Genomic DNA, 14,062 nt, shown 5'->3' on the forward strand with positions numbered 1-14,062 from the left:
TCTGTTCTCTTTATCTCATTTAACGCCTCTGTTGCCGCTGCTATCCCAGGTTCGTCCACTGTCCCAGACTCTGCCTGGCCTCCGTTAAGCTGCCTTTGTCGATTGTTGGCGGGACGATGAATACACGCGAGTACACGCCGTTCGGTGGGCTTCCCGCAGCGCATCGTTCGCCGGCGTCGTTAATCGCTAATTTCTCGTGGTTAAGCTGGCCGGGCGGACTGTGAAAGTGAAGAGCGCCGGCCCGGCTGCGTGCCGGGCCGGCGGGGGCGTGGGGTCGTGACCCGGTGCCCGGCCGGGTCAGTTGCAAGGCCGTTTGGGCCGCGTCGGCCAAACGAGCCAGCCGGTTCGACGAGTCGCTCTCGCTGATAGAGCGGAAATAAAGGATTGATTCATACTTGCACAGTCGTGGCAGTGATAGTTACAGCTGGGGTTTTGGCTGAAAGAAGATGTTTATTTCGGACTATCACGCATATCCCGCAGTGTCAAAATGCATACTCGAAATGACCCCATAGGAAACAGAATGCTAGTTTCGACATCTGCCACATGAGCCAATCACTCTGGCTGCCGCCATCTGTGTCGGAGGCGGGGGTCCATTTCCCTGAGCGGCTCCGTCCGCGCACGGCTCCGTCGACCTCCTGGCTCGTTGGCATGCAGAACAGGCCGAGGCATGCGCGTCTATTAGCGCCCTGTCTGTCAGCGCTCGATGAGATTCAGGTCAGCTGACACGTAACGCAACGGTCACATCTGTTCACGCCCCGGCCGACGCCCGCACTAAAATCAGCGCGCAGATAGGCTCCAGCGCCAAGAGCAGCACCGGGGTGGGCACTATTATATAGAACCATCGCCATCGCCGGCAATCACTAGTAACCACAGCACCAGCTTCTGTAACGAAAACAACCCCGGCACTGACACGGACATTTGTTGCTACGTCGCCAAAGTTCCCTGATGTCATCGGGTTGACACTGGAATCATATAAAATGCGCAGATCGTTAACTGTCACCTAAGCTCATCCTCTGCGCTAAGCTCTGGGCTTAACGGTCAAACCAATCACCTACCGTTTTACTATTATGACCGACTCCACCGACGCACCCGCGGCCGACCCAATACCGCCGCCGAAAGGTGGCCGTGTCTCCCGCGACTGATAGAGACAAATGGCCCTAAATAGGCGCCGTTTATGTATGCCAAACGGGAATAACTGTTACGGGGCGGCAGCTGTGCGGCCCGGCTCGCGACGGTCGCGCACGGTGAACCGTAGATCGCGGCAGCTGGCGTCGGAGAGTAGCTGAAAAATTGGGATGTGGGGAGAGATATGGTATGGATAAATTGGTTTACGGTGTTGTCATCACTTTGGTTGATGACAAAGTAGTTTATCGGTGATTATGAGTATAAACTTGTATGCGATTCGTATGGAGGGCTTTAAAGGCTACATCATAACGTCCACCCATATGTCTCTTACTTCCTTCCCATTCTGCCATTTCAGGCGCTTCTTCAGCATCCTTCCGGCTGACTCAGACCTCTCCATTCATTCCCCAGCCCCGCCCTAGTGTCACCCCTGCTGTTCCCCTCCTTCCGGGAGTCCGCACACGGGGCCATCCTCTGGGAAGTTACTCTGCCTGCGTACAGGCTTCCGTCGCGGTCGGCGGCGGCCATCCGACCATTTATGGCCAATGCGCCGCGTGAGATTCGTCACCGCAGCTTCCGAGGGCACGGAGCGACAGCTAGCTGATGGTTCAGCGACTCTGTCTTACGGACGTGCCGACCACAACCGTTACCGGTGGCACCGGAGACACGATGCGGCGCCGCCTCGCCGCCCGTTCTCACCGCCAAGCACGCCGCACTGAGTGCTCTCAGAGCGGTTATGCTCTGCGTGTGTGGTGGAGGGCTCAGAGAGGATGTGCGAACGGTAAATGAAGTGCGGATGCTTGCGGCGAGTTTTATTTTCGAACTGGCGTTCCGCGGAGTGCTTGGGTTCATTCGCTGTGTCTGAACGTTCTGGGAAAGAGTCATGTCGCGGCATCTTCTTTTTGAAAGGTGCTTTGCGGATTCGTAATGTCCCTAGTGCTTATTCGCTTGAGCTCTTAAGCAATTAATAAAAACGTAATGCATCTATTTCAGCATTAATTTAGAAAAGCTTTTTACAAGTTGCATGGTTCTTGGTGACGTGACGGCCAATATCAATCCGCTGCATGTCTGCATGTATCAGTCAACTTTGATGTTTGGGTAGAAATAGATAAACTCTTTATTAGCTTCATTATAGGTAGCTTCAAATAGGTATACCTATTTGTTCTCATTCCCACCTTTTCAAAAGTTGCAGCCTGTTTTGTAAACCGGAACGCTCGAGCCAAGTCCACACTATGCGACGGTCGTGGTTAGCTCGCGGTGATATTGTTCCATGCGTCAATGCAGTCTCCGCGGGGCGTGGTGTTATTGTCGTGTGCGTATCTGCAGTCTCCAGCGTCCAGTGATGCTGTTGTATGATTCGTTGCAGTCTCCGGTCATACATGCTGTCCGCTAGAGTAAAGTAACACCAAAAACACAAGCCCTGACCAAATCAGCGCCCGTAACCGATATTGTAAGTGATGTGCGAATATTTTGTGGCGGATATTTTGTCCACCAAATTAACCCGCGCCCCACTGGGGTCTGCGTATAACACGCCCTACTGGGGGGGGGGGGGGGCTATTCATAGCCCCCCCTCCTAACTCCGAAACTACTGGGCCGATCGTCAAAATTCAAACGGCGTCTGATAGCCCTGGAAAAACTGTCGAGCGAAACCTAATTTCATTGACCTCGAGGTCACCGATGACGTCACAGGTCAGGTCAAAGTACAAATTATTAGCATTTTGGCTTCTTCACGTTTTAGGCTCTGGCCGCCATCTTACAAGTCAGATCAGGCTCATTTTTGGTTCACACACTCGTGAACAGATGCTCTACATACTCTGAGGGTACCAAACTTGTACTTTGATTTTTAGGTCAAGGTCAGGTCATCACAGGTCACGAAAATATTATATCATCCGTCGGTCACGTTACACATGTTTTATGGTCCATTTGGGCCAAACATTTCGAATTTGATGTCGTCTGTGTCAATCGGGATCATTTTGAGTCAAATTTAGCTTAGGTCAGGTCACTTTCAGGTCAAAAAAGGTCAAATTTTGAAGTTAAAATTTCTCAACAAAAAAGGTGTCTATTGGATGCAGTTTGAGCTCAGGAACACGATGGTGCTATTTATATTGGCGTACGATGTCAAATTGGTGCTGAAAAATTGATTTGAAAAATTAACAATTGTTAATTTTTTGCAGTAATGTGTATAACTTGGCCATTTTTGAAGATATTTAGCTAAAACTTGCTAGAGTTAGTCATAATAATGCGTTCTATCACATATTTTCCGTTTTTTATCGAAAAGTCAAAAAAATTTTGCAAGAAATCTAAAAATATAAATTTTGAATTTTATTATATAAAATTTCCGAAATTTTCAAAATTTCGAAAATCCGAGATAGCAGTTTGATAGTGCATTCTATTCTGAGTCCTCTCATGCAAAGAAATTGGATCTAGCTCAAAAACTGAGCTCTTGGGAGCGATTGCCGTGGTTCAATGTTTTGCGTCGAAATCGGCCGAACATGACGTCACTCTGACGTCATTTTCGGCCGACCTATGGTAGTTACGAAATTCAAATTTTGACACAAGATGTCAAATTGATGCAGCCAAAGGTACTGAAAGTTTGGTGTCGATACGTCAAGCGGTTTGGAAGTTATTGCAGAAAAACGGGAGGGGGGCTATAAATAGCCCCCCCCAGTGGGGCGCGGGTTAAGGCGGTCCGCTTACGGTGCAGCGCTTGAGTGCTGTAGAGTAGCGGATAGCTTATCCTGTCATGTTCTACTGATGGATTGTAACTATTTGTTTATCATATAATTCAAGTCATCCAAATGACTTAAAATTGATTACCACATATTAGTTCCGCCACAGGCTGACTGTCTCTGACTGTTACACGTTATGTGGCCATTGACACCCACTATTCATTTAAACGATCCATCAAATTACACCCTGTGAATGTCCACCCGAGTATATCTTATTTCAGTTTCCTGAATGACGCCTGAACAATCACAAATTCATTTTTCCCAGCTCATCATACATGGGCCCGTTAACATCAGCGAGCAAGTGACCTTGGTTTCATATTCATATAGGATGTTTTTTTTTCTAGTAACTTATCTTTCTTTAGCTAAACAACGCCGTCACTAATAACCGCGTGAGATGGCTGATCTCGCCACCTATTCAGCGTCAGCTCTGCCAGGAATCAGTGGATCACCCTTGTGGCCTCGTCATGCCCATAGCGAGAGATCAGCGCGACACTGGAACAAAAGTCGCCGCCCGTCCGCGCCACCCAGCGGAGACACTAAATACGTATTCAGACAGTGCATTTACATATCAGCGGACTTCCTACAGCGAAACGTTGACCCTAGCCTCCACAAGACATCTTAATTTTGTCTTCTTGTTATTTATCTGACTCAATTTTATATATTTTATCACCCACAATGCATCACAAACTATCTGCTGCGGAAACCCTGGTGCTGTCCCAGCACTGCCCGACAGCCCTCAGCTGTCCTAGCCCTTCCCGACAGCGCTCAGCTGTCGCAGCCCTGCTCAGCAGTCCTCAAGTGTCCCAGACCTGTTCTTCATCCCTCAGCTGTCCCAACCCTACCCGGCAGCTTTCAGCTGTTTCAGCCCTGCCGGCAGCTCTTGCGGTTGTCCCAGCCCTGCCCGGCAGCTCTCTGCGCGCTGGAGGCTGCGCCGTGCGCGCCGCCCTCTCCGCGCGGGTCGCCCGCTCCGAGCGCCGTGCCGCGCTGAGACAGTTGGGCTCGAGAGCCGGTCGCGGCGACAGGCGAGGCAGCGCTCCGCGGGCGAGGTGACGGCTAACCGCGCGGCGGCCTCTTGGTGAACGGTGCGAGCACGCGGAGCCGACGGATTGTCTTACTCGCAGCGATCGGACCCTCCTGCGGGAAGCTGTGCCGGTGTTGTGACCTAGAAGGTGGAGAGGCCCGAGTGTGAGAAGACAAGTTGAGCTCTGCTGAACCGTTGAGACGAGATAAGTGAGTGGAGGTTTAGGTCGGTTGCGTGGGTTGTGCGGTGCATCGCGAGGCGCTTGGTGTGATTCTGGTGTGTGGGAGTCTGCAGTGACCGGTGTCTTATAGTGAAGGCGCCTGGCATCCTGCACTCAGTGAAGAAGGTGTGGTGACATTGCGTTCTCGAGACAGAACGGGATGTTTTGTGCAGTGAGGCATATACGCCGATCGACAGCGGCTAGTGACGGCTGGTGTGGTGACCAGTGCTCAATTTGACTGAAAATAGTGTAGCCTTTTACCAGGATGAAGGAACTAAGCCAAAAACCGACGGAGAATGCTGATGAGGAGGTTATCATCTACGGAAGTAAAAGGATCGTCAAGAAAAGGAAACGACAATGCACGAGATGTATGTATACTCGACATCATTTCTTTCACATTTACTTTTCAGCTGTAATATTGCACAACCATGCAAATCTTTTCTCATTTGTCTCCATAATGCCGCCATTGGGGATATCGTTCTACCGTCAGTCCTTCCGATCGTTCACCCGTCTCGACCGCGGTCCTTTGAGCCGATGTCTATCCGTTTTTGTGACGCCTCCGGTTCCATTCGCCGCTCGATGCTATCGGACAGTATGTGATGGCCTGTGTCGGGGAGAAAAGTCAGAGAACGGCCGCGGTGTCTGCCGGAGCCGCCCCAGTTTTTGTGCTGGCCGATTGATGCCACTGACGTGATGGTATTTGTCCGTGGACTGCCATCACCGATACGGTAAAGGTCACCAGCTAAGGTCAGCGACTGCCTGAATGTCTTCAGGTGGGACATTTCAATATTTTAGAGATTTGTTTAACATATTTTTATCTGAGTACGATATCTCTCATGGACATTGATAAATCCGGCTAATTGATTTGTTGATGAAATTGATAAATTAACGATATTTCATCTATGTTAATGTGGCTCCACATCTGTTGGGCGAATAATATTTTTAGTTTCCTATTTCAAAGCTATTAAGCTTCCATACTAAAGTACCACCGCCTCCAAAAGTGCCGATGCCAGCCCTTGGGCAGCAGAGATGCCGTTATCTTGGACCGAGTGACCCACAATAGTCGTGTTTACATAGGGTTCCCTTAATCTTCCCCTATTTCTCCCCTATTTTCAGATCGAATTTTAGGCATCATAGCGCTCGCGTGTAGCGTTGCTATGGACGCTATTGTTGTTAGAAGCATACTAAGCATCGTTTATGCTGTAAACAATATAAATTGGGCTTATTTAATACTCGAAATTCAACAATTCATATTTTGAAGTAATTTTATCCTGCCCTTCAATTCCCTCTTTAAGCGACAAATAGGGGAGGATTTGGTAGCGTAGCGCCTTTCCAAAAGCTGCTACGCTACCATATCCAGTGGTTCTCAAACTATCACATCACAAAAGCGGCGTGCTGATTGGCCGGCAGTTCCGAATCGTCCGAATGGTGGTCCCCGACTCGACAAGCGCACGTGCGCCGACTGAGGATTTTTAAGTGGCATTAACGCATAAACGGCAGAAAGTCAAGGCGGAAATTCGACAGGTGCGGTGTTCTGATATTGCCGTGGATGTGATTATACCTTCTTGAATAATAGCTCAGCCGTTTAAAGTATGTTAAATGCCAGATAGTTTTCTGATTTTTCTTGCTTTGAGCTTTCATGTGCTATCACTTTTACCTCAGTGTCTAGTCTGGAAGCTATTTGGGAGAGCCCTAAAGGTAAGTAACAATTGCAAACTGCTTCTAGAATGACTTAGTTGCGCCATATTTGTAGTGAAGCGAGGTAAAGGAGACAGAGGATTCCTTTATAAGGGACATTTAAGAGACAAATAGGGGAAGATTAAGGGAACCCTATGTAAACACGGTTAATGTGTTGACGAAACATCAAAGAATCCTGCCTTGGACGACTCGTAACAATGGGCTCGTTTTTCGGCGACGTCTGTATGAAGACACTTTCACCGTGGCAAATTCACCTTTACGCGAATGTTTCTCGGTTTTGGAGACGGCTGTCAGCGTCGGGAATCTAGGCGATGCCGTCAGTCGCCTTCTATACGTGACGGTCCGGAGCTCTTGTGGCGCCCCAAAACCGCTCACAGCTCATTGGAGCGGCTGGTGAGTGAATCGAAGTCCCAGAAAAGTCCGTGATGTTCTGTTTGATCGTCAGCCTTCTGGCGCTGTGGTGAAGTCAGTCGCGTCACCAGCATGATATTTTATAAACGCGTTAAACACGCCAGCGAGTGATCTTAGGTGTCAGCGGTGGGCGTCGGGTGCGTGTGGTGTTCCAGTTTTGGGCCTCCGTCAGGTGTGAGATATCTGGCCGCCGGACGACGCATTTGTTTCGTCATTGAGTGAGTGGGCGGCGGTGTATCAAGTGTCGTGTTTCGAGCTGAATCACGATTAGATTAACGCGCACGAGTGTGAATTGTAATCTATTGATGGGAACCGAGGGAGTGGTTCTGAGTAGCATTCAGCGAGACCATCCAATCTCAAGTGCGTTTGACTTTATGCGATGGGATTGAGTTCTATTCTACAAGTGAATCCTCGGACTCATGGAACAATCAACCCAGGCATATCAAGCTTTGTTGTAGGTACTCAGTACATCCCAGTATCGTAAAGTCATGCTTTCAGCTTCGAAAGGTATAGTGGGTTGCTTTCTATCCATAGAAATATGCTTCGGTTTAGCTATATGAAAACCCCTTACCGCACCTGACAAGGTAGAAGGGCTTTAACGGAAAATTAGCCGAGGGGCTGGAATTTCTCAGATTTTCCTATATTCCGTTCCATTCGTGCTATGGCAAGGTTGCACTGGTAGCGCCCACAAGGGCAGGAGCCTGACTGGACGATAGCATTTCTCCGATATCTGGTAGTACGGTACCGCGCTGCAGCATACTGCGTGACGCGGCCCACCTGGATCACCGAGACACTGAATCGGCGCGCGCCTTTTTAGCTACCGATACGGCAACCGTTACATCGACAGCGCAATCCAGTAGCAGGGCAAGATTGATACCGCCCTTCGACAACAATTGTTCTAATGGACGCACGAGTACCGCAGCTGTCACGATTCGCAGAAAACTGCACTCACCGATGGTGCATTGTTCAGTGCTACCGTTCACTGAATGTCCTCGAGGAGCGTGATTCCAGTCACAGCTTTACTCAGAATGTGCCGTTTTCTCTCTTTGCTGCTTCGTGCAGCGATGCTGTGTCTTTTATCCCGTCCATCTTGGTGTTACCTTTCCTAACCTGCTCAATACGCTGAATCGTTATCTACACGGTATCCATCCTGTTTTATCCTGTCCTGCGTCCGGCGTCTCGTGCCTCTTCTTCCTAATTACGGTATCTTCGCCTTATATCCTTCTCCACTGGTTGCTCCTTGTTCGGTGTTGAAAAGTGTGCTGACAGGACGAACACCCTTCAACGACAAACACGACACGTCCGCTAGCAGCTCTGGCGTTTCCTGTTTGCCCGAAAAAAAACGTAAAAACTGGCTCGGTGCTATCAGATATATGTGCTGAGGGTAATGTACAAACGAGAACATTATACGCACTGAGCAGCAAACCACCTCGAGTACGGTCCGTCCGACCACCGTGTCTGGTTTTTCTGAGGTCACACCACCGGCCTGTGTCATTCTACACTCGTGTGTGCTTGCGTGTTCTCTGAACTAACACGTGGGTGTAAGACACGGGCCAGACTGTGTACCAACAACTCAGTGTAACGACAGTATCTGGGTCACTCTAGTTCTGAGAGATACACTACGTCGCGGTGACGCCTTTGCCAGCTGACACAACAAGCTACCGAGAATGACACTGGCGCCCGTCAAACGTGATGCGCTCAGCCGTCACACGTGTGTGACGACGATACGTGACACGTGCCCGAGTGACACGTGGCACGTGCGATTCGTGCCGGCGTCGTGCGCGAGCTCGTCCGGCACCTGGTCTGCCCGCTGTGTCGGTATCGCTGCTGCGATCTGCCTGTGTCATCAACAGGCTCTGCTGGAATGTGCTGTCTGGTCGACGGGCCGGCAATGGACGGCATGACGGTATGACGGGTCTGTGTCTGTCTTCAGACGAGCTGGCGTCTGTGTTAGAGTGGAGTGCCTGTCTTCAGACGGACCGTTACCTCTTGCATTGGTGGGCTGGTGTTTACATGTTTACAGGACGGTGTGTCTTTACTTCGGTGGCACAGCGGTATGGGCCGGAGATGGGAGGTATAGAGAAGCTGCTAGGACGGTACGGTAAGGTGATAGAGATGGGAGGAGTGGTAAGCATTTCAGGGCGTTTGAAAGTAGCAGGTAGGGTTTATTGTGTGGACGATATGGATAATGATCTGGGCAGAGGTTGAAGCTGAAGCTTGGTAGGTGTCCGAATGACGATTGTAGATCTAAAGTGGAATCCATTCCATCTTTCAAAGACGGGGATAAAGGGCCTGGGTTCACGAGCCTTTCTGCAGCGGATGCTGGGCTTTAGCTACAGAACCTGCCGGCGCGGCGAGTGGCGAGACAGCGGCGGAGGGCCTCACGGAAAACGGGTCGTCCGGCCACCGCCGGTGGCGCCTGGAACAAGCGCGATCACTATTATGGTGATTACCGCTCATAGGTCAAAGCTGATGGCGCCGGATGAGCTTCTTTCCATGTTTGCTCACCTGCCCTCCGGGCCCGCCTCGGTCGTTTTTCTGGCGAGTTTACACTTTCGAAAATTATACCGCACGGTGTGTTTGGAGGTAACTGTGACAGATCGGTCTACTGGAGAACATCTGAACGAGACTCGTGGACTAGTTTGGATGTTTTCGAATGTTCTAGATGGTGCTGTAGATCTATTACACAGAAAACAGCGTTCTTGTGATTATTCAGTGACAGCGTCAAAGCTCAACAATGCTAGACTTCGCAGTTACCCTAGTTTTAAATTACCCTACAAACCTACAGCGATTTTCACGTGCATATCCAAACAACAAAATGGGGACATTCTGACATGACGAGGCGTCTTGTCGAGATGTCTCCGCTTTGTTTAGATGTCACGGGGCCGATGCAGGTCACGGCGCAGCCGATCGCCGGCGGTGATGTATCCCCGTCGGTTCGTCTCGTCCGACACACCTCCGTCGCAGAGGGCACGTCGCGCTGCCCGAGCCCACGATGCATCGGCTCATAACTTGCCCGGGTCCAGGGAAAGTCTCTGGCCATACTTCACCGACGCCGGGACGCCGCTGAGACGCGCGTTGTGCGCCGCTGACGGACGGCGGCAGAAGCGGCGGGACACCGCGCCGCTCCTCGCCGCAACACGCCGCTCTCCACCGCAGCGCGTCGTTCAGCGCCGCACCCATCACGCGACCCACCGGAGTCAGTCGATGGCATCTTGAGACCACGCTTTCAAAAGACGCCGGGTTTAGTCTACTACCCTGTCTTTTCGATTGACATTTGAAAATGTCTAGATTAATTCATGGCAGTTTTTTTATTGCAGATACATTTTAGACTCCGCAATATTATCACACGAACCAACATACAGGTTACAACGGATACAATATAATGCACAGATACCTAACGCTAAGGCTCAGCTAAACACGATATAGCACTAGCAGAGCACTGGGTCACACCGCGCACCAGGTAGGGAGCCAGCTCTGGGTCGGCCATGAGTTCATGGCAGTTGTTTTAAATAAAAATGGTCCTAATTCTGCACGCTTGAGAAAAATATGAAGCCCATGTGCGTCAAAGTCCCAACGAAAGCCTGACACAGACTCTGCCCATATTATGCATACGTGTAAGCGTGTTGCGGAGACAGCGCAGTTTCTTTCCCAAGGCGTGTCTCTCAGATGTCAGCAAAGAGACGCCGACAGGCGAGGCCCTGGGCTCAGCGAAAGTGTACATCCGTACAGCGCGCTGCGTTTCGAGCTATCGGCCGCAAATTGGCGGCAATACGCGAGTCAGTACTGGCAGCAGGAATCGGCCGGGTCACCACTTTCTCGCTAGTGAAGGTAATTGCTGAGTGTATCTCTGCACGCGCCTAGTGCCTCGCCGCGCTCGATAGTACGAAACAACCGCCTGCAGCGGAGAAGATCCTCCGGCTCGGGACGAATCTTCGACACGAACAGCACTCGAGCGATTGTTCGGGGGTCGCTGTGGGTCAACAGAGGTCACTGGGGTCACTGGGGTTGCCAGTGTCGCTGGGTGCCTGGCGACGGGGCAAGGCTGGACGGCCAGCGCTACTATGATAAGCGGTGGAGTTAGGTCTGTCCTCATCTTCCGCAAGATGAAAATAATGACTCATCAGTTAATAGCAACTTTGAGTGCAAACAGAAGGAACGGAAGTCGTGAAGGTATTCGAATATGGCTTCCACATTTCCCAAAGCACTTTTCCTCGTACTTCAAACGCTGCTGCCCCACAGAAGCAGCAGCATTAGGGGCAGTCCCCAGCTAAGCTTCCAGCTAGTGCAGCGCATCCCTCTCCATTTACCCTCGATAAAACCTGGTTTATACGGGCGCTTGTTTTTACGTCACTCACTGTAGCCGGAAAGCCCATCTCTCGGACTCTGCAGCATATAAAGGCAGTGGAGCTGGACATAACATCCTGAGGGCGATGTTGATAATCACGGGACCCTCAGGCGGGCAAACACGAACCCGCGGAGCCGAGGGTCGGGGCCGGCGGAAGGCTTGGTCGGCGGGCCGCTTCCGTCGCATGCAGCGCCGCTGTTAACGGGCCACACGTAATAGAGCGAATTATCCGGCGACTGCTCAGAGGGCCGACGGGCCGCATCGCGGGATAATCGGCGGACGAACGGCCCACCGAGACGAGATGACCGGCGGACGACGGCCGGCAGCCTTGGGCTCCGCTGAGAACCGTCCCCTCGGGCTGCCAGCTTCGTCACCGTTATCAACGGCAAACATGGCTGCAGGCATTGTGAAGTCTTTTTTTTTTGCTTCTTACGGGTTATCTGCTCTTGTTTGTGCTTTTTATGTGAGCTACTTTCTTCTAAAAAGTGAGCTAAATCTTAAGATTTATAGGCCGGTCAAGTTATCACAACTCTCATTTCTGTGTCATTTTATGTGCAAAATTTCATTGTGCGAGGGATTTATTCTGTCATGTCATTCTCAATCAAGACCCCCGAAATCCCATTCAACGTCTTTATAAGATCCTCTTCTGTCTGGGACTTCCGTCTTGTCGCCGCAGCTCTCGCTGGCTCAGCGGCCCGGCTCCAGTTGCTAAGGCGTCCTGCACGACATTGAGGTGTGCCCGGTAGCAGCTCAGACGGAGATTTGCGGTTCTTTTGAATGCTGAGCCGGATCGACCGAGGCGATTGTCACGGCCACTGACGCTAAGCGGCTTCTGCTGTCTGAGAGGGTTACAGGTTCGCATTAATTGTGATTATGTCTAGTGGTATAGCATATGATAGCGCAACGGAAATCCCAATTAATATTTATGCTTGTAATGCATTTTAGTTTGACGACTCGTAAAACCACAGTGTACCTATTTCTTACCCAGCATGCTTCTTGAAAACCATGTGGGCACTCTGTTTGCTCTGTTAACGACCTCCCACACTGCCCCAAAGACAGCTCTTGGTGGTCCGCAGCACTCTGTGTTTTCCCTTGGTAACCTTCATCCTCCATACCGCACTCAGCAAGGCACATAAACACCGCCTCATTTCGGCCCCCGCCGCCTCCGCAGCATTCTGCTCAGGAGCCTTATGGGGCCGGTCGAGGTCACCGGGGACTCCGTTATCTGAGAGGACGGACGCACGGCGCGGGCAGACCCGTGACGTGACGGGGAGTGACGCATGGCGCGTTACGCACGACGCGTCACGGTTGTGACGATGTGCCGAGATCGGCACGGATCGGTGACGGTGAGAGGTTCTGGAGGTCGGAGGGCGATTGTAGATCAAGGAAAGGCGATAAGCGGCGGCGGCGCGCGGGGGTGGAGGCCGAGCGGCGGCGGCGCGCGTGGGGGATGGTAAGAGTGAGGGAGTAGTCATAGAAGCGGGGGCGGGCGTTACAACAGACCATAGCAACCTTTGACGTGTGAGACCTCTGCGGTTGGCTGGCAACACATCGACCTGCAAACAATTCACCGCGGGGCATTGGTGTCAGACCCACCAGTCACCACACTCCACCTATATGCGCAGTCCGGCTCTTAGCCGGCAGCCGTTACGGGCAGGGGAGGGCCCGCTGAGTGGACCGTTTTTACGTCCGCTCCCCTTACTGTCTTTTGACTTCTGGCTTCTGGTATTAGGAGATATAACAAGAGCAGTAACTTCCTGCGTTCCGAACTGGTATTGGCGTGCGTATGTGTCCTTGCGTTGGCTTATTGTGATAGACACGCCGCAAATAAAAACTGGCCGCACAGTAGCCGTTGCCAGCACGCCTGGCTGGTCAGACAATACCCTTTGTTTGTCTCTGGAATGACTCGTAAAGATATTCCGCATTCTTTAAAGATTGGCGTGACTTGACTCTTCTCAGTGTAATCGATTTTTAAAACCACCACTAATTACCATTAAATAAGTGATCGATTTTATTGGGGCCGTTGTTGATTGTGTCTACATAGTGTATTAGAGAAAGCATTACACACGATAGCCTTTATGCTTGATTTGCGCTAAGTTCTGCTTACCTTATTGTAGCGTAATGTCTCACCTTCGGTTTCTAATAAAACCTTCGGTTCGGCAGTGCAATTGCTCTAAGAACAGGCCATTAATCGAGCACTGTGAAACTCAACTTTCCAAATTTTGCAACAAACTAACCCACGGGGCTAAATTCAAACATTGCATTTTATAGCCGCCTATCCATCTGTATTGTGCATGGTAATTATTCCTTATATATGATTGTTCTGTTAACTTCGAAGCCATTGAACCCGTGCTGTCTCATAGCAAAATTGGTGTCATTTTTCAGTGGCTCCTGTGTGAGTGGAGGCTTCCTATTTCACGCTGGCCCACTAATGACGTCACGTAAAATGGCTGTGACGTCACTGCGGGATGACTGGCTGGTGCAGAAGCAAAGCTCATTACGGCTTAGCGCCG

At 50.9% G+C, this 14,062-nt stretch overlaps 1 protein-coding gene across 2 annotated transcripts in view; it reads left to right on the forward strand.

The window, feature by feature from the left end:
• Positions 1–14,062, forward strand: part of LOC122388267 (pleckstrin homology domain-containing family G member 5-like) — a 227,965-nt gene that overhangs the window by 40,843 nt on the left and 173,060 nt on the right. Inside the window, exon 1 of one of the 2 annotated variants that reach the window (XM_043379189.1) lies at positions 4,919–5,460. The exons of the other annotated variant lie outside the window; for it this stretch is intronic. Coding sequence (XP_043235124.1) covers positions 5,358–5,460 — 103 coding nt within the window. The 5' untranslated portion in view covers positions 4,919–5,357. Of the gene's footprint in view, positions 1–4,918; positions 5,461–14,062 lie in introns of those variants that run through there. 2 annotated transcript variants of the gene reach the window in all.

This window comes from Amphibalanus amphitrite, unplaced genomic scaffold, assembly GCF_019059575.1.
Source record: "Amphibalanus amphitrite isolate SeventyFive unplaced genomic scaffold, NRLGWU_Aamphi_draft 000315F_arrow, whole genome shotgun sequence".
Lineage (NCBI taxonomy): Eukaryota > Metazoa > Arthropoda > Thecostraca > Balanomorpha > Balanidae > Amphibalanus > Amphibalanus amphitrite.